Source organism: Anas acuta, chromosome 2 (assembly GCF_963932015.1).
Source record: "Anas acuta chromosome 2, bAnaAcu1.1, whole genome shotgun sequence".
Lineage (NCBI taxonomy): Eukaryota > Metazoa > Chordata > Aves > Anseriformes > Anatidae > Anas > Anas acuta.
Window position 1 is genome coordinate 44,990,069 of NC_088980.1, and position 21,438 is coordinate 45,011,506.

The following is a 21,438-nucleotide window of genomic DNA, read 5'->3' on the forward strand; positions in this document are numbered from 1 at the left end:
TCCAGGGAATTAATGCTCACTTTCAAAGACAGCTCCAGAGATGAGGGAGAGAGATCCCTTCAGAACATTTCTCATATTGGTGACTTTCATAGCAAAGCTGAGGAAGGTTGTATTTATCTATCTTCGGAGGTAACTGTGAAGGCAGTAAGTAACTGGAAGACGAATCACAATAAACACAGTGTACAAATTAAGTGGAAGAAATCCTCTCTTATTTGCAAAAGATAAAGAGAGAAAACAATCCTTGCATTCCTCAGAGCAGAGGAATAAACTCATACACTGTTTCTTGTTGCTTGCCCTCTCTTCACCCTTGTTTCACACAGTGAATGCTCTTTGCAATGTTAAGGTGAAGTTTCTTCATTTTTGCCTCAGGGCTTGTGGTATTGGAGGCCTTGGAGGAGAAAGTAAAAATCTCCTCTTGCAGGGTCAACTAGGAAATTAGGTCTATCAAGATTAACCCAAGGGAAGAGCACGAGTTTTCTGTCTCTTGCTCCCCTGCCAATTTGATTCATATATACCAGCTTCTCAGCAGTTTACCATCATTTTTATCAGCAGCCCAAACCCTTGGAGATCTGAATATCAACTCTTTTTTCTACCACTGTATATCAGATGCTCACTCCCTTGTGCAATCCACTTGCACCCCTAATTGTTGTGACAACACTTGCCAGTTAGATAGCTATTTTATCTTCAAAGCACTTCACAAACATCAATTAACCCAAATCTAGATTAATTAATCTAACAATTAATTTGCTATATATCCAGCAGTTACAATAATGGAGAACAAACTAAAGTCTATCAAAGTCTGCAGAATGAGTTTCCCTGACTCCAACAAAAAATGGATCAAGCTCATTTCTTGAGTCCACTTCTGTATCCTCAACCTTCACTGCAATCTGGTATTTTCTTCCCCAGTATCTTCAGTGGATTTATCATGAGTACAGCCAAGGAAAGAGGGAGAGTGATAAGGGAATCTGAGAGCTGAGATCACAGACACCAGGTCTTAATCAGTTTTGTTTTAAGGATGGTCTTAAATCTTGCACCCCACCTGCACAGAGTTTATGGAGATTGGTAAAATCAGTCCTCAATGTGCTCCGATAAATCTTGGTGCCAAACACACTGCTGCGATTAATGAATTCAGGAGGCACTCGTATTATAAACTGATTGCTAAATTATAGATTAACCGAAACTGACAAAACAGGGTGAGCCGTCGTAGCAAATTTCCAACAATCACTGTACATCTTGTGAAGTAGGCCACTTGAGTTTTTAATAATCATTGTAGTGGTCCTGCAACCATGGGCACATAGAGAGAATCAGGGTGGATATGAAAGACAGCAAGAGAAACATTTAAGAATTGTAGTATTCTAATAAATTATTTACTGGAAAAGTACAGCTGATGGCTTTTATGCAAGGCAGTCTCATAGAGATCAGCTTTTAAAGTGTCATTTATTTTCATTTTTTAATAATCCTCAAAATAATGGATCATCCCCTCAGAAGACTGTTTAAAACTCTTGCTCTGGTTAAGCAGTACATACAAATATTTCTACTCGCTTCTACCAGATGCCTGTTACTTTAAGTGAGCTTGTATTAGACATCCCAATACTTAAACCTAAATTTTTGTGTGCTTGTTTTGACCACTACGAAAGAACATTTATTATCTAAAATTATCAGCTCTGCAGTCTCATAAGAACTTCTCTGGAAAATCATAAAAAGATAACATCCTTATAATGACTAATAAATGTTATTCAGGTTATTAAAGAAAGATCTTCACCCTCCAAGAGCGAGGCAATTATTATAAAAATTCCAGGAAAACGCCCTGACCTAATGAAAAATTACCAATTTACTGAAAAAGTCATTTCAAGACATCTTTAGATTCATATTAAAGACAAGTAAAGATTGAATCCCTCTTTCTTGTTGTTAAAGACTTTCCACAAGAAAGACTATGTATGCAAATACCTCCTCAGTGACACCAGGGTAAGCACAGAGGGAATGATTGGCTCCAACGACATTAATTTTGTGAGTAAATTGAAGAGGAAAATGTAGAACTGAGTAGTTAATCAGGTATGACTGAAATCACCCAATCAAGTAAATAAACAGCAAGTCTAGCCTGCGCTGTAATTGGTTCTTAATGCCAGTTGCTTTCTATATGGAATTAAAAGTGAAAAGAAAACTGCAACAACAAATGAGTGTTCTGTTATGGAGCAGTGTGAAATCCTTCAGTTCACGCTTTTCTAATTATCATTTGATACTGTTTGAATTGTCCTCTGCGCCACACGCTTTCTAAAATCCTGCACAAATCATTGCTGTTGACCATAAACCGTATCTTTCTATATTAGTGCATCAAACACTGTGTGACAGCTAAATTGTGGAAGAATAAAAGCACTAATGGATTTGTTTGAACGTATTACTTATTGCTTGTCTCTTAAGCTTTACTTGGCCTTCTTCACAGGTTCTGCTCAGTTACCTTCACCACTGGCTTTCAGAGATACCGAGAGCTTACTGAAGGATTACAGTTTATAATATACCTGTATAAGCAGAGCTGTAGTCAAGCATTAAAGGTCACTCAAAGCTTATTGATTTTGAGAACACTGCAGCAATAACTCAGAGAATATCAAAATAACCACTGCTATTTGCTTTTCCTTAACTCAGAATGGAGTAATCAATACACTTACAGACCTTTAATAAACTTTTTTCTCTAATGATCCGCCATTTTGCATGAAAGATTCAACACTTTAAAGACATCAGAAAGAAACTTGGTCACGATTATTTAAAAAAGACCCAACCTTCCGTACACCCAACATGCTGTGACAGACTCCAGGGAAGAGATTAAATTAAAATAAAGCGTTTGCCTATTTGCATCCAGCATGACATCAAAATCTTTTTTACAGGCTGTGGAAATTCTATTAATATTGTAAGCAAGGAACACGTTGTGTAACAGTATCAACAAAGAAAAGATACTGTGTGGATTATCGACTTCAGCTAAGCACAGACTTCTCAAGAAGACCTCGTTAAGAGTGATCCACCAAAAAAAATGTTGCCTATGCCAGGGAGGGATGAAACAATAAACAAACTGACAACACTGATGAAGATGCAATATACAGATTTTTGAAAGGTAGAAAAATATCTAATGGACATTCTTCTTTTGAAAATTTTCCTTGTTTGGGTAGAAAATGGAGACGATTTTCTACATACATGTAAATATGGCACGTTTCCCTTTCCTTGTAGTTTCTTTTTTACTGTAGCAACCATTTCCTTCCTTTTTTTTTTTTTTTTTGGCCTCTTTTCCTCCTTCTTATCCTTATGAGCAGAATGTCTTTCATTGAGGTTCTCTGTACAACCTCAGCAGAAGATATTCTTACTCTGTGTCATGTGCACTGTGTGGTGTGTGCCTCTATAGCACCTTATTAGGTGTTTACTCCCTAAATATTACAATGTATAATACCTACACAAAAAGAGATGATTTTTCAGTGTACATGTATGTTATGAGGACTCCACTAGAACAAGGGGAACCCAGAACTACTAGAATTGATGGACAGTAGAATATCCCTATCAGAAGATACTCACAAAGCAAGCCTGAATTTCAGATAAAACCTTGATGGCAACATACTTTTCATACAGAACCAAAAATTGAATGCCAAAGTTCCAAAATTTAGAGGACCTTCGGCATAGCAGAATAGGATGAAACAAAAATGTCTCAGAGGGATTATAACCCTCATTTGGATTTGTCAGTAATCATCAGTGTGAACTAAATCTGTTTAGATATTAGAAAGGCAATGTACTACTTTGGATCAAAGAGATATTTTCTTTTAACTTTCGCTCATACACAAATTGTCTGCATTGTTAGCATTAAAAGAAGTTATGACCAGCACTGAAGTGTGACTAGACTTCTCAGGTGGTTTCAATGTCTGGGAAGAAAAGCTCAGTAGGTTCATAAATCTAATATATCTGTTTCATAATAAAACCTAGAGCAGCAATAATTGCAATAAAGTTTTAGAAGGCACTCTGAGAGGAATAAAAAGTAACTGCTCTCTGTCCAACAGCTAAATAAAGCAAAATTAGTGTTTTTTTCTTCTTTTTTTTTTCTCTCTTTTTTTTTTTTTTTTTTTAAAGCCCGTAAGGAATTCTAATTAACAGACTTTGTAGAGGATGCTGGTGAAAGACTTTTGAGGGAGATCCTAATTATTGGTTGCTTTGATTTTAGTGACCTTGCACATCTTATCTTTTTAAACAGACATTTTCAACAGGGAAGAATTTCAAATGCCCAGACAGTGTAAACGTTGCTTTGGGTGCAAGACTTAAAAAGGGCAAAGTAAGTTAAGCTGAGTTGTTTCAGCGTATTTTTGTTAATCCCCACACTTCATAACACAAATCAAACCACTAAGCTCAGTACCCATGCGATTTCAGTGGCAGAGATGAAATGCCAAGACTTCAGATCTCCAGACAGCCTACAGAGGCATGCATGTTGAGCACTGATGTGTCAAGGGCAGCGGGCAGTGTAATGTGTCTGCTATTGGTGAGAAGTCTCCTTCCATTTGCAAAATTTCCACAATCTGACATTTCCCTTCAAACACTCCCGTTGCCTCCTAAAGCTTTAACTTAAATTATGCCTTCCAGAGTATGTCAAAAAGAAACAACGGGTATGTGTTCATAACCAGCCATCTCTGCAGCACTTGCTGTTCACAGTGAGCAGGCAATCCTTGTGAGAAAGTCAGCATAGTAGCTGCACTACACAAAAACTCTCGGTGTTAAATATGGCACAGGGAATCCTTCCAACATTTAATGGTAACATATCGCTATATACTTAATGGAGTGAAACAAAGCATCTGAAGTCAACGCTTCAAAAACATGGTAGCGTGAAGACAGGAATGCTTAGTCAATGTAAATCAAAGTACAAACAGTCATACAGCACTAAACCCATCAGAGACACTTCACCTCTCTGATTCCTCTGATTTCCACTCTTTTGTCCTTGCTATCATCAAATTCCTATGTTATGGTCTGCATAGAAGGAAAACAGAATTGTCAGCTGACAAGTGCTGTATGCTATCTGTCAAACACAAGTGATTCTGGAGGCTGCTTTACCATAGCAGCCTTATCTTACACCCACCACAAGGTGTAAGGGGCCTGAATTGGAAAGAAGCTTCAAGCTTGATTCTTATTTTACAGCCACGATTAATTTTAAAATATTTTTGCATAAAAGAATCTAGTGCAGATCTACTACTTTTAGCTTTCCTGTGAATATCTGAACTGCAGCCTTAGGCAAATATTCAGCCATCTAAATCAGGGCCTGCAAATATTTGCATACACAAATGAAAACGTAAAGAGAAGAGAAGAGAAGAGAAGAGAAGAGAAGAGAAGAGAAGAGAAGAGAAGAGAAGAGAAGAGAAGAGAAGAGAAGAGAAGAGAAGAGAAGAGAAGAGAAGAGAAGAGAAGAGAAGAGAAGAGAAGAGAAGAGAAGAGAAGAGAAGAGAAGAGAAGAGAAGAGAAGAGAAGAGAAGAGAAGAGAAGAGAAGAGAAGAGAAGAGAAGAGAAGAGAAGAGAAGAGAAGAGAAGAGAAGAGAAGAGAAGAGAGAAGAGCACTATGAAGAATCAGACTACTTTGAAAACTGTCAATAGGTTTGTAAGATCCATCTTGATTTAATTCTCTTCTTCACCCATTCCTTCACCTTCCACTTTCCCCTTCTCTACAGGTGGTCCCAAAGGACTATGCTTGTTTCCCTTCACTTCTCTCTCTTAACTCCATATTTTGGCAGTATCATCCACAAATAAATTCAACTATTGTCTCTCTACTCATAGCTCAAAGATCCCCCCCCTTTATTTCCAGACCCATCTTCTTCCACCCAAGCTGAAATCTCATCCTTTCTCACACCTTCTCACCTCAATCTTGAAAAGCTTAAAGCATAGTTCTTCCTCTAGAACCAAAACCCCCTACCCTTATGGACTTCCTAGTGCCTTGACATTTCTAGGCATCACATTTCATTTGCATCTCTCCCTAGAATTTCTCATCTAAGTGATTTAAAGGCCACATACACACAATCTCATTTCAACAACAGAAATGTGATCCATCTCTTGTTCCAGACCTTTACAATCACATTACTAAAGGACGTTGCCCATTTCATTTTAAGCTACTTTATACATAAGCTACTTCCACCAGCGGCTTGCCTTTCTCTAGTAGATCAAAGAACTGCCCAGCCTCCCTTTCCAAGCCCGTCATTGCTCGCTCCACTCAAAAGCAAAATCTCAGCTCCCAGCCCTGCTGGAGCTGTGATGTGAACTCAATGTCCAAACAAGCACCCTCTGTGCTTTCTCCAGTGCTTCCCTTTTGTCAAGAAGTACAAGCCTGGTCATTGGAAGTACCATTAAAGGCACCAGACAAGGCAGGGCTCATTGTCCTTGACTGTCCTTTGAATCAATCATGTTATGGGATCTGAAGGATAGCTGCGCTTTTGGCTTTTGTTTTTTTTTTTTTTCTCCTCTGTCATGGGGAACGATATTGCTTTACACAACACACAGTAATTTGCTTGTCTTTTATGTTTCAGGCAATAACTCATAGATATTTAATCTACTCCAGAAATTTATAAAATTGCAACCTCCTGGGATAACAAAGTCATTATTCTGACACTTCACATTACTTTCATTCTACACATGCTACCGTAAATAACTCCTACATATTCCTTCATTTGCATTAGAAATCCTCTTTAGTCAATACTGTTAATTTTGCTGGCAGTTTAAAATGGAGGCGATTCTTTCCCTAGACCTCATTCTCTATTTCATCTGCTACAACTCTGTTCCAATCTCAGTGGACATGCCAAACACAGCGGGTTTGACCATTTACCAACTAAGAGACAGATGGAAAGATCTTCTGCAACTGCCTCCCTATACCACCTGAAGTAATCTGTTGGAGAGTCCTTCCAACATCTCAGATGAACCTCCCACAAACACCTTGGTCTGGCCTCTTAAGCATCTTGCTCTCCATCTACTCCATCTTTTACTTCTCCTTGCTCCATCTCTCGTTCTTTCCTCAAACTCCCTCACTCTTTCAGTGCTTCTTTTACCCTTGGTCTCATCTTGTCTGCTCACCACTGCCACAAGGGACAAAAAAAATACATACAGATACCATTCAGATCTGTGTCTTCCTTGTGCATCCCCAGTGCCATACAAATGTATATATACAAACACAGTGTTGGTATCACTGTTGTTCCATAACAACTGTGCTGATTTTGTGAAGTCATAAATCACAATCGGCATGACCAATATAAATTCAAGAATTCACAGGACTCCCTTTTATCTTTTTCCACCCATGTGTGGCATGCATTATAACGTGGAGACTAAGCATTTTATTTCTTCTATCTGCACAGCACATCCTACAGTATGTAATGAGTGAAAAATAAAAGTATAATTTCTGCAGGGTTATACAACTATAATGATGTAAGAAGACAGGTATGTAGAGAAAAGGAACAACCACACACCCTGGTATGGTAAGAAAAAAAAAGAGACATTTTGGGGTCCAATGTCCTCTCACCAGCTCTGAGAGGCTGAATAGACACTGTGGACAGTGCTCCTTTTTAAACTTTAATTTAGTCTTAACCTTAAACCTGAGTAGAAGAATAGAAGGTTCTGATTCAGCCATGATTTAACCTAACTAGCCACAGGGAGATGAATTTCTCTGCACAGAGCTCCTGGAGCCCAAGCATCAGTCTTTCTGCTGAATAGTTGCACTGTCATTACTACAGCATGTGTCTTTTTGTGGTCTCCCCATTTTTCATATACGTTAACAGAGCTCATTATTCAATGTTTCTTACAGAAGGTCTCCAGCCAAAAAAATGAGGAAGTAGCTAAACTGGTTGCAGAGCTACCACTTCTCTTGAGCATACTTACACCAGTTGAGTGGTGCTGGGTTCAAATTATTCAACTGATTGGCAAAAACTGCACCATTATTTTTCCAGGTTACTGTAGGAAACATGGAGAATAATCTACTGATTACAGTGGATAACCACTTTTCTGCATCTTTAATTTGATTGTGGTAGCCGTAAAACATCTGCGTGATCATCTTGTCTGTCAAAGAAGAGCGCAGAACAGAGTAGGAATCTTCAACAGAAAATGGAAGACACGGATGTTTGCTATGAGTAAAAACTATTCAGAAAGTAGGAACTGCTTCTGACCTTTAGCCTGCGATCCTGGTCTCCGCTGCACAGAGAATTTACAGATACTTTAAAGGTCTTCCAGGCTGGATTTAAGTTATTCATCACAACCTGAGAATGAAAAGAAATGAAGGGAACCCTTAATATTTGCACATTTCTACTAACAACAGCCACAGTTTAAAAAATAGTAGTACCGTAAAGAGGAGAAAACAACTGAGCTGGAGGTTTGGTGAACATGCATGGGATACCTGCCCTGGAGCAAACTGCAGTTTCCAACAAACTTGCTCTGGAAAGCCCCAGAAGGGAGCACAAGTGGGGAAATGGGCCTGCGTTCAACTCACACTACAGAGAATGCCCCAGCACTGCCACGTACAGTAGGGGCATAACCCACAAACGGAAGGCTGTAGGATACATCTCTGAACTGGAAGCCGTGGAAGAGATGCAGGCCTTGGCAGTGGGGATGGGCAGTATCAACTTATGGACACATGGTTTTCCTTGGTAGAATACTTTATGGGATACATAACAAATAGGCTCATGACCCCAAATACCCAGCATAACTCCAGCCCATACACCTAGATGCTGCTTTTAAAGACAGTGCCAATCATTGCCATGGAAGCAGTAACAATATCGTGGCATAAGAAACAAATGTAAAGGACCCAGATTACAAATCTTTTTATCACAGCAAGCTGTGAGGAGCCAGGCGGATGCAACATAGCATTAATAGGAAAATATGATACTGTCTGTAGCATGGTTTGGGCTAAATAAAATATGCATAAGTACTGACCTGCAAACAGAGCATCTGCCAGTTTAATTAAACTTAAATATTTGGCTTCAGTACCATCTTCCCTTACTCTTGTGTGCATAAGTCAAGACCTGATACCCATTAGTAAATAATTAAAGCAGAGATAGAAGGGTTTTTAAACAAGGGTGCTTGCAATACTTTTTTGACATTGGAAGCACAAACTACTCCTCCTGACAACCTACCTGTGTCCTTGGAAAGTAAACCCAACCCTATTCCTTACCTCAGTCCTGTGAACAAGTTGCTGGGTTGCATCATCATTCATCCGGAAAATCTCCAGGAAAGGATCAGATTTGCTGAAAAAATCCTAAAATAAAACACAGGACAGGTTACTCTTGAGAATTCTTTTTCTTTGAGCCTTTCAGACACACTGCACCTGTGCTTTCCTGACTGCTAATGAAAAAAGAGTACCAGTGTGGTTTTAGTGAGACCTCCTGGTGTCCCTCAGCAATATTTCACTCTTGTGCTTGTTCCACAAGGACTTCCATGGCACTGCTGTTGTTCTCAGTTTGGCTATTCAATCATGGCAGGCAGAATGGTAAAATCACACTTTTCTTTCTTTTTTTTTTTTTTAACCTTCATAGACCCAGTCTAGATTCCTGAGCTTTAGCTCCTTCACTGACCTAGCTTGTTTATTTCTGCCTCCAAATCTGCTTGGTCTTTTGACATCAGTTTTTCTCATGCAGTGTACTTTGAAGCATATTCTACAGTGGCACTGCCTTTCATGCTGTTTGCCCACCCTCTCAAAATATAAGTTAACTGGCCAAGACATCATGCTGCTACCAGCTAACACAAGTATTGGCAAGATGGATTAGAGAAGGTTAGAAAAGCAAGTCCTCTTTAGAATGTGAAAACATGAACCATGTAAGGATGACAAACAGAGCAGGTAAATGCAAAAAACTACTTGGCATCTCTGTCATGCAAATCTGTTACAGGCATTTGGGTTCACATATGTGTTGTACCATAATATACCTCTCATGGATTTGCAATTATCTTACAAGTCAGAGCATTCTTAAACTTAAATTAAGTTGCTTTCTATAGTAGAGCAGCAGTGTCAACCACAGCCTTTTTAATTTTAACAACATCCTCTTTTTTCTGTGCAAGCTGACTGGCTGGAGGAAAGGTTGCTGGGTGTTAGACCTCCACAGCTGGAGGAGAAATTGCTCACTGTGTAGTTAATCAACAGGAGGTGGATACAAATGGTCTCCATCCATTTTCTGGAGTCATGACTCCCATCTTCATTTCCTTCATCAACAGAATCACGACTAACGTTATGCATACGGAGATTATTCTTCTCTATCGGCCACATCCCAAACCTCCACAGACCTCTTCTGCATCTAACTGGGGCAGAGAGCAATTCTGTTTGCTCTCCTGGTGTTTCTATGCAAGTGTTAGTATAAAAATAATTGTAATGTGCATAGTTAGTTCTACCCTTTTCTCCTCACCGAATGTCCACCATACTGACAAGATAGCCATTGGGATAGGAACAGCTTTGGTAAGATGTTAGCTAAAGTCTAGGGGCATCATTTTGGTCAAATTTGTCTTCAGCACATTGTCACTATTCCACAAATGCAAGCAAGCAAAGAAATTGGAGCTTTGAAAATGGAAACCAGAATTTGAATGTCTGGAGAAGGAGATGGATCTCTAGGGACCGTGCAGTCTTGGGCAAGACTCAAACAACCTAAAGTCTTTTCCATGCCCTGAAGATGAAATCTGTTAATGCTGCTGTGTTTGATGTGTTGTTCTGTGAGCGACCTGTTTCTTTTTCTGCTAGAGAAAAGGCAATGGTGTGTTTAGAAACTGATGCAAAGCATGTTATGTGTGCATCTGTTCAACTTTATCACATGGAGCTCTAAACAACAAAGCTGTATGTTTGACCATTTTTTCCAATTACATGGTTATGATACATCTAATGTAAGAGTGTGTAGAACTAGCACAAAACCCAAAAAATCTGTAACTAAAGAGTTTTCCTCAAGGCCCTGATATAGATTTAGTATGTGGACTGAATTCAGTGCTTGAAACTTCTGGTCTGTAAGGGGCTTTGGTGGTCAAATTCTGCCAGATTACTACTGCACAGCAGAGAAGAGAGTGAGGCAGCTGGTTTAATCATAGTGACACCAAAATCCAGAGTGCATGGGATTAAAAATGACTGAGCCGCCTCTTCTTACTCATAAGCATATTGTTTAAGGGTGAGTAAAAGCTTTGTTTAATGGATATTTTATGAAACACAGATTTGGTGAGAAAAGTTATCTGAAAGCAAACACCTCAAAATGATACATCCGAAAGAATGCACCCCGCAGTGCAGAAAACTTCAGAAAGGATAACAGGATTTTGTGTAAGAAGACTCAAAATATAGCATCACTCTGAGCTGAGTATCATGAAAACTGACACAGCAAACCTCAGCACTAGGGAAGTAATTTTTAATATCTGGTTGTAATAACCAAGGCAATGCCATCTGAAGGGAAAGATTTTCACTCTGGATGATAGCTTCTATTGCCCCTCCTAAATGTAAAAACAAAGCTTAATTCCTTGCAGAATCAAGATAAAAGCCTCAAATCCTTCAGTATTGAAGATGCTCTGTAACAACTTAAAAATGATATGCTAAATAAAAACATTTTCTTAGTTATTAACATTTTCAAAGCATTTTTCTTGTTACGCTAAATCTATCAGTTTTGCTTTACCTCACATGAGAATCTTCTGAAAGAAGAATAGCAGCAATAAAGGTTTAATGTTTTGATAATTTAATAATGCTTGAATGATTAATGTAATGCATTTGCTCCTAGTATAATGCACACTGCTCTTTCAGTATGTGTGGCAGTTACACAATATTAACACAAATACATGGTTTAAACTTTAAAAAATTCACCACCTCTGTTTCTGAGCACCTTGTTTGACACATCTTTAGGTATGCTCATTTTCAGAACATGACAGTTTTTAAAGCTCAAGTTTAGGGGGTCAAGTTAAAGGTCCCTCAGAAAAGACACTAATCAGTTTTGGAAATTCATCAGTAGCAGGACAAAGCATTTAAGAATTTTTTAGTAGTTCAGTACTGAGGTGTCCTGGTTTCAACTGAGAGAGTTACTCGTCCTCCCAGTAGCTGGTATGGTGCTGTGTTTTGGATTTAGGATGACAGTGATGCTGATAAAACAACTATCTTTCAGTTGTTGCAGACAATGCTTATACAGAGCCAAAGCTGTTCCAGCTGCCCACACCGCCCTGCCAGCCAGGAGGCTGCGGGTGCACCAGGAGCTGGGAGGGGACGCAGCCAGGACAGCTGGCCCAAACTGGCCAGAGCCATGTCCCATACCCTATGGGGTCGTGCTGAAGACTGGGACTGAGCAGGTTGGCCAGAGGGTGGCTACTGCCGCGCGGGGTCTGTCTGGGCATCATCACTCAGTGGGCAGTGAGCAATTGAATTGTGCGTCACCGTGCATTCATCCTGGAGGAGAGAAAGCTCGGCGGGATCGTAGCAGTGTCTAGACATCCCCAAAGGGAGGATGCAAAGAAGACGGAGCCAGGCTCTTGTCAGCGGTGCCCAGCGGCCGGACAGCTCTAGGTGGCCCTGCTTCAGCAGGGGGTTGGAGCAGATGACCTCCAGAGGTCCCTTCCATCCCCAGCCCTTCTGGGAGCTTCCTTCTGGGTAAAAAACAGGGCCCTTTTACACCATTGACACAGAAGATGGCGTAGGATGCCACCACGTAACAAGTGAGGTACTGCTCAATTCTATCTTCCACCTGAGACAGCCAAGAGGTTGCGGTGCTCCTGGTTTTCTCTAAACAATCCTAGGTTTCTCATGCATATTCCCACTGTCCCTGGCCAATTTCCACCTTCCCAGGTGGAAAGTTGTTCCTCAGTTTCTTGATGCGTCCTCATCAATAGTGGAACGCAAAAAGCGGTGTCACTTTCCAAGACTCCTTTGGGAGAATTAGGAAGTAGGTATTCTTTATGAAGAACGCTGGGTATGTGGGGGATAATTCCACCCAACACGTACAGCTAAGCAAGACAAGGAGTACTTATTTATGGTACAGGGATATCCATATTTATGCAGTTCACAAGAAAAGGCAGGATTTATGCTAATGGTTTCTCAGAACTAATTATCATATTGTCCCTCCTGCTGTTGCAGGTCAGGTAACCTCTGGTGGTTGCACTTCGGGGCTTTCTGATGAAGGCTCATCGTCTTCTTCATCTTGTACTTCTTTCTGTTTTGCGCATGCTCAGTCATTGTTTAACTGCTTCAGCACTTTCAGTCTTTGAAAAACTCAGCTAACTTAATTAAGTTCTACTTTGGGCACCATGTTCCTTCTTCAGCCTGGATTTTGTGCATAGAGCTGAATCTTCTTACCACGTGAGGCCGATACAACAACCGAGCAATTTAAACTTTTGGGCTGCTCCCGTTCCAACACCTCTGCACTCCCATGTTGACTTCCCATCCCCCAAATGACTTCTCACCCCTAAGTCTCACTCACGGACCCGCCACCCACAGCCATTCCCCATCTAGAGCAGACATCCCCAAACCAATTTGTGGTGCGGGCAGCAGGGGAGGGCTGTGTTCAGCCCCCTTCATCCCCCCTCCCCACTGACTGATGCGGGAAGAAGTGCAGGCAGAGGCTGTGCAGGGTGGAAGAGTGGTAATTTATTCTTCCTGGGGGAATCGTGGCTGCCACCCCCAGCCCATCCCCAGGCGAGGCCCGGCCGCCTGCTCAGGCGGGGGGCCCGTCCTGCCGGCCCGCGTGGTCCCCGCTTCCCGGCTCCTCCTGCCGCACCCTGTGCAGCCAGGATGTGTCCCCGACTTCGGCGTCCTGCGGGGAGCTTGGCAGTCTGCGCCCGACCTGCCCCGCGTGCCAGGAGAAGCTTCTCTCCAGTCTGCGCCCCGTGGAGGGGCTGCGCGCCCTGCGCCGGGGCGAGACGCTGCGGGAGCGGTAGTTGGAGGGGCTCCTCCCCCGCTGCCCCCTCTGCTGCTGCTGCTGCTGCCGCCGCCCCAGCCGCTCATTCCGCTGGAACCTTCCGCGGGGTCTTCGGGCCAGGCGCACCACTGCAACAATGGGCCCGCGGCACATCGGGCAGGTGTCCCTTCCCTCTGCCCAGAGGTGGATGCACTCCAGGCAAAAGGAGTGCCTGCAGGGGTCCACTCGAGCTGCGCTGGCAAGCGGGCCCAGGCAGATGGGGCACTCCTCGGGCTGCTCCTGCCGCCAGCTCATGGTTCCTGCAGCTTCCGCAAGGTGCAGATGGTCGTCCTGTGGGGGAGGCTGCCCTGCTGCCGGGCGCTCAGCAGCAGCCCAGGGTCTTCAGCACCTCCCTCGCCTTGCGGATCACCGGCAGGAACTTGACGCCTCACGTGCCACCAGGAGGACTACTGCAGAGAGAAGCAGGAAGAAAATGTTGTATCAGCAAGCAGACATTCGCTTTCTAGGTTCTACCACGTTGTCTAGAGTGCTGTAGCTGTCAGCAGTCTGTGCATGGATTGCAAACACAGACTAGGCTTAGGCCAGATGAGGTACATGGATGTCTGTAGGTGTGAGAGCATTACCGAAGGCCCTTGATGGCTCGCGTGCAATAACAATGGCTTCGCGAATGCCTCTAGCACCAGCTCCGCCCGTCTCTCTCCTTCCAGCCGTGGAGACTCGAGCTCTCGCCTACCACCAGCCGGACTGGCCGCAGGCGCCCCGCGCAGGGCATTTATAGGCAGCCCCCTTCTGTGAGGCCAGAGGTGACATCAGCAGGGTCTGGGGTGTCCCTGAGGGCAGCACTGACAGAGGTCACCTGAACGTTGTGAGACTTGAGATGGCTGCTCCACGCTGACAGGAGCCAAGCGGAGAGCGGTATCAGGCTAATTAAGAAAAGCCATCTCGGAAGAGGTAGAATCCAGGACTGGGCCAAGGAGAGGGCACTGAGGTATCAAGAATAAAGTGTCACTTGAAATACCTGAGACTCCCATCAAGTCAGTGCTGCCCTCAGGGGTACCCCGAAACCTTTGTGATGTCCCCTCTGGCCTCACAGAAGGGGGCTGCCTATAAATGCCCTGCGCGGGGCGCCTGCGGCCAGTCCGGCTGGTGGTAGGCGAGAGCTCGAGTCTCCACGGCTGGAAGGAGAGAGAGAGGCGGAGCTATTGCTAGAAGCATACGCGAAGCCATTGTTATTGCACGCGAGCCATCAAGGGCCTTCGGTAATGCTCTCACACCTACAGACATCCATGTACCTCATCTGGCCTAAGCCTAGTCTGTGTTTGCAATCCATGCACAGACTGCTGACAGCTACAGCACTCCAGACAACGTGGTAGAACCTAGAAAGTGAATGTCTGCTTGCTGATACAACATTTTCTTCCTGCTTCTCTCTGCAGTAGTCCTCCTGGTGGCACGTGAGGCATCAAGTTCCTGCCAGCGACCCGCGAGACATCGAGGTGCTGAAGACCCTGGGCTGCTGCTGAGCGCCCGGCAGCAGGGCAGCCTCCCCCACAGGACGACCATCTGCACCTTGCGGAAGCTGCAGGAACCATGAGCTGGCGGCAGGAGCAGCCCGAGGAGTGCCCCATCTGCCTGGGCCCGCTTGCCAGCGCAGCTCGAGTGGACCCCTGCAGGCACTCCTTTTGCCTGGAGTGCATCCACCTCTGGGCAGAGGGAAGGGACACCTGCCCGATGTGCCGCGGGCCCATTGTTGCAGTGGTGCGCCTGGCCCGAAGACCCCGCGGAAGGTTCCAGCGGAATGAGCGGCTGGGGCGGCGGCAGCAGCAGCAGCAGCAGAGGGGGCAGCGGGGGAGGAGCCCCTCCAACTACCGCTCCCGCAGCGTCTCGCCCCGGCGCAGGGCGCGCAGCCCCTCCACGGGGCGCAGACTGGAGAGAAGCTTCTCCTGGCACGCGGGGCAGGTCGGGCGCAGACTGCCAAGCTCCCCGCAGGACGCCGAAGTCGGGGACACATCCTGGCTGCACAGGGTGCGGCAGGAGGAGCCGGGAAGCGGGGACCACGCGGGCCGGCAGGACGGGCCCCCCGCCTGAGCAGGCGGCCGGGCCTCGCCTGGGGATGGGCTGGGGGTGGCAGCCACGATTCCCCCAGGAAGAATAAATTACCACTCTTCCACCCTGCACAGCCTCTGCCTGCACTTCTTCCCGCATCGCTCGGCAGGAGGGGGGTTGAGGGGGGGGAAGGGGGCTGGACACAGCCCTCCCCTGCTGTCCCCGCCATGAATTGGTTTGGGGGTGTCTGCTCCTGATGGGGAATGGCTGTGGGTGGCGGGTCCGTGAGTGAGACTTAGGGGTGAGAAGTCATTTGGGGGATGGGAAGTCAACATGGGAGTGCAAAGGTGTTGGGAACGGGAGCAGACGCATGGTGACGTAGCCCAACTGCAAAAAAGGCTGACAGCCCAAGTCTCCTAAAAGCCTGGCAGCAGAGAATGCCTGCCAGCTGCGGAAGCGGGCCTGGCAACCTGCAGCATCCCTGGAAGGTGCTGCTGGCCTCCTGCAAGTACAGCCTAAGGGTACCTGAGGACCAGAGACTGTCTCCAGGTGCCACCACCAAGGGCAAAAGCAGGGAACTACAAGAGCAATGGGCTGTCTGAGAAGGAGGAACGGCTCTGGGAAAGGCGCCATTCCCAGAGACTAGGAAGCATCGGTGTCTATCACTCGTCTCAGGTGAAACACAGAAATTAGCAGCAGCTTTTGGCTGCTCTAAGGAGGTGGTGTCCTCTGCTCTCTTCTGTCTCTCTTAATAGAAAAAGGACTCCTTCTCGACCCTAAATGGAGCGCCTCTCCCCCTCAGAACTTCTTGTGCTGCACAAATGGTTCTTGCCTACATGACATCCTTAATCCAGTGAACCTTTGCTGGGGATTCCCGGATGACTCCGAACTCTCTGATGGGAGCCTCACGTCTTTGAAGTGACGCTTTGTTTTTGACTCCTTGGGGCCCACTCTCAGGCCCACTTCTGGGTTTGGTCTCTTCCAAGATGGCTTTTCTTAATTAGCCCGACACCTCTCTCCATGCTTGCCTTGAATCACAGAATATTGCCCAGTGGTGGTTTGTGGCCATGTGTAATAACGAGAACTTTTCAGCAAAGAAAGCCTCCGTGTATTGCAGCACCCTACCAACTCCCACTTGCCGTCTCTCCACACCCGCAGGCAGGGGGGCATCCCTGAAGGGCTCAACCCTTTGGAAGGTCACCGCATGAACTTTGTTGCTGTCAGAAGCGGGATTCTGTAAAATGCGCACTCAGGGATGCTTTTGAGAAGATGGTAGAACACTGTGAGGTGCACAAGGCTGTCCTGGTTTCAGCTGGGACAGAGTTCATTGTCTTCCCGGTAGCTGGTATGGAGCTGGGTCCTGGATTTCGGATGACAGTGACATCAGTGACACACCAATCTTTTAGTTTCTGCAGACCACTGCTTACAGAGTCAAGGACATTTCAGCTGCACATACTGCCCTGCCAGCGAGGAGGTTGGGGTTGCACAAGGGGGACACAGCCAGAACAGCTGGCCCAAACTGGCCAAAGGGATGTCCCCTATCATGTGGAGGAGTAGTGCTAAACAATAAAAGTGGGGGGGGCTGGCCAGGGTCGGGTGGCTGCTTCTTGGAGTCTGTCTGGACATCAGTCTGTAGGTGCTGAGCAATTGTATTGTGTAACACTTGTTTCACATAATCCATTGTCATAATTATTATAATTACTTTCCCTTCCTTTTCTGTCCTATTAAACTGTGTTTATCTCAAAGCACGAATTTTACTTTTTCCTTCCTGATTCTCTCCCCCATTCCATTGGGTGGAGGGGAGTGAGCGAATGGCTGTGTGGCGCTTAGCTGCCTGCTGGGTTAATCCACAGCATGAGGAAATACATTAAAAAAAGTGGTATTAGCTTTTACTTTACAGACATTTGCTGGAGAATCTCAAGTCTCTCTTAGAACAGTTTGCCTGCCTCACTGCTCATAATTTATTACAGCTATCATAAAAATGTAGCTGCTTGTTATGGTAATTGTGACACAGCTATTAATGCAATAGAACCTTTCCAAAAGTTATTGTTCCTCTGTGAAGTGTTCTCAGTGGATCTCTTGAAACAAAGATGTGCCATCTGAGCTGACTGGGCTTCAATAAAACATGAAAATGCCGTTATACCTTCCAAACAAGTACTGTAATAAAACCATAACCTTTATTTCTGCAAAGTCAGTTAACTAAAGGAAACTTTCTTACTATGACTTTCTATAATTCTGTACTGAATGTTACAGTCACCTCTTCAGGAAAAATTGAGTAGGCTTTATTTGTTTTATGGCACCTCTAAAACTCTTGCAGTTTTACATGGGGGGAGTAACAAAAACAAAAACAACACAAACATACACTGCCTGATAAATTATATCAACAAACTTCGTTTCATCTGCCAAAAATGTGTTCACACTTTTTTCCCTAGTGAAGGAAACTCTTCTATTCAGGGATCACAATTTGGATAATCTTTCAAGCTTTCTTTTAAAGGGTGGAAGAAGAAAATTGTTGTCCTTTCAAGACACCGCTGATGGTAATGGATTGGAAGAATATTTTTTAATCTTTAAAGTACATCCAGAATCTCCTCTCACCCATTCTTTTACCCACAAGTTGTGTTAGACAAAAAGATATAACTTCTGTCACTTCCACAGACACCAGGGCAGGACACCCTGATATGACAGACGTGTCTCTGTGTAGCCGAGCATAAGCGATTGCTCCACAAGCTTCCTCTATCTTTCAGGAGATTCCTAGGCCAGTCCCAGCCCTCAGTTTGCTTCTCTGACATAATCTCTCTGCACAGATTTTCACTCCCCTGAGAAGGGACAGGCATGCAAAACCATGCTTAGGCTTTCACCAGACGGGCCCTCCTCTATTCTGTAGTGAGTTTTTTGAAACTTTATGCGACTTTGGAGCACCCATGCTTTTTCATCAATGGATGAATGGCGTAATTTAAAGAACTTCAAATCTTAGTAACAGTAATTACTAGTAGTGCCTTGCATCTACTGACATCAAAGTTAATTTTAAGCCATATCAAAAGCCATAGCCTCTTCTTATAAATGAGATGAGCAAAGTTTCAACCAGATTTAGAGACACGCCTCTAGCTGGAGCAAATTGAAAGACTTCTTTCAACACTGACTGTCTTTTAGTGATTTTCATCAGCTGAAAACCGGAGTTCTGATTCAAATAACACACAGTCACTGCCTGAGTTGCACACTGTACCACACGGGGATTTGTTTTTATTAGATGAATCCCATCTTGACTAGACATGTTAAAATGGCAATAGTGGTCATGCTCTTGCAATATTTCTGAATGATCCTCCTTAACTTATCCCCATAAGTATTTACTTATAACTACTCTCTAAAGCTATTGCACCAGCCTAATTTGGAAGCATGCTCTGGCAGTATCCTTTCAGTTAAGAACAACAAGAGCCATATGTAACTCATAACATTAACACTAGATTATATTTTACATTTGTGGAGAAGGAATTAGCAAGTGAAGTCCAGTTATGTCGTACACACCTTTTCTTTTTTCTAGATGTGACTGTGTGTGGAACAGGAAAAATCTCGAGTGCAGTTTTGGAAATCAGGTCTAAAAATGTCTGTCTTTAGACGAGGTTGGTAAACCTATATTTTGACAGCTAAATAAATTACGTGATTCAGAAACACTAGAAGTCCAGCAACTCTGGAGAAAGTGGTAATTCATCTTTCAGATGAGAAACAAATTAAGGTCCTGATCATTTATGATTGTTAATGATCCTAACCACAGTAATGCTATTTACCTGTTACAAATAAATTCCAGTACTATTAATCACTTTCTGCTTGCCTGAGTTTTCCTGGCAGTTACAACCTAAAATGCTATTCATCAGTTATGGCATGATTTTGAAAATGTGATGTATGTAACCAAAAGTACTCTCATTTGATTTTAAGCTACTTAGTTGTCAATTTTTTACAAGCACATGCTTGGAGCATCAGAATTGTAAACTTTTGTATAGGGTTACCATATGTTTTTAATTAGAGCAGCTTCATACGAAGGAAGGGACTCTTTACCATTATTAAGTATTTACTCTTTACTTATAAAGTAATGGTAGATATTGTGATCCAGTGCAATTGTAAACATCTGATCTTTAATTATATGTAAAGCCCTATTATCTAAAAGAGGGTTATAGTCTTATGACACCTACAGATTACAAAGATATTCCCCAGATAACCTCAAATAATTATGCGTCTTCTATTACACTGAAATAATAGAGAGTGTGCCTTACAAGCAGTCACCTAGATTTCCTGGGCTGTGTATTGCTTCAGGTGCTTATTATATGTGTATTGCTGAACAAGATCAGATACTTTTAGCACGATATTTCTTATAATGAAGAGTAGTGTTTGAGTCAGTGGAGAAATTCCTTATTAAAAATTGAAAAAGGATTTAACAAATATGCTACAGTCTTTTACTCACATTTAAGCTAGATTTTGGCTATCAGAAAGCATATCATGAGTGAGCTGTTTTCTAGCTTTTAAAATCCTTGCTTCAGCTATATCATCTTTGCCTACTTATAGAAAGACTTCTCTAATCACTTCTCACTTCTCTAAGCACTTCTGATCTGTGGCATTTTAAATAATTAAGTTGTCTTAGCAATAGCATAATTAAATTGTCTTGGTTTTAATTAGATTCCCTTGATTTTTTTTTTCTAATTACTTCACAACTTAAGGAAAGCCTCATTGTGAACACTGATCTGAAATCTCTGATGTGTTTAATAATATGAGGCAAAAAATATCTGTAGGTGAAAATCTCATCAAATTATATTTGCAGGCATTCTTATAACTTTCAGTAAGGTTAATATCAAGCAGCTTACCTTGTCATCCAATTTCCGTGCGCTGAATGAAAGTTCAACGTAGTCATCATTGCCAGACAATTCCTCAGCAATCACCTAAATGGAAAGCTACATTTGAGTTCTGCATGGTGTAATGAAAATGGAGAAAGGTGTCATTTGCCAATGTGAAGACTGGAGACCCCATTAGGAAACTGGAGTGTGGTACGAGTTAATATATTTCTCTTTGCAATCAGGAAGGACTAATAGCATTCGGTGAACCACTTGCCCAGCTGGGTGACAACTCATTAAGCCTCCAAAACTGAATCATTTTTCATCATGTGACTGTGCCTTATCAAACAGCTGTCAATGGACAGACCTCCACATCCCTCAGGAAGCCCTTTCCTCTAAACAAGTACTTTTCCTCAGATTGGACAATGGAGAATTCCACACAGACTCACAGTGTCCAGAGGAAGAAAAAAAAGCTATACATGAGTTGCATTACTTAGGTCTAAAGCAAGCTAAGTTGGAAAGTCATCTTTCATTAGTTGCAATGAAAGGCACATATACCAAAGGAGAGTTCTCCTGGTATCATTTGACCGCAGTAGGTACATTTGCAAAATCATTTACTGTATACCGAGCCAGAAGAGAGTAACTCTGAAACAATGTAGTGTAGTTCTTTCAGGTACATAAGATTTACTGACAATGATGCAAGTCACTGTGCTGTGTGATGTTGTTAAAAAAAATGAAATCCCAAA

The 21,438-nt window shown here is 43.3% G+C and overlaps 1 protein-coding gene across 3 annotated transcripts in view; it reads right to left on the reverse strand.

Moving 5' to 3' along the window:
• CPNE4 (copine 4) overlaps window positions 1-21,438 on the reverse strand; it is a 253,617-nt gene that overhangs the window by 75,924 nt on the left and 156,255 nt on the right. For all 3 annotated transcript variants that reach the window (XM_068674544.1, XM_068674543.1, XM_068674542.1), the window contains exons 5-7: window positions 20,726-20,800; window positions 9,152-9,235; window positions 8,151-8,240 (exon numbers count right to left, since the gene is read on the reverse strand). In XM_068674544.1, coding sequence (XP_068530645.1) covers window positions 8,151-8,240; window positions 9,152-9,235; window positions 20,726-20,800 — 249 coding nt within the window. The remainder of the gene's footprint in view (window positions 1-8,150; window positions 8,241-9,151; window positions 9,236-20,725; window positions 20,801-21,438) is intronic.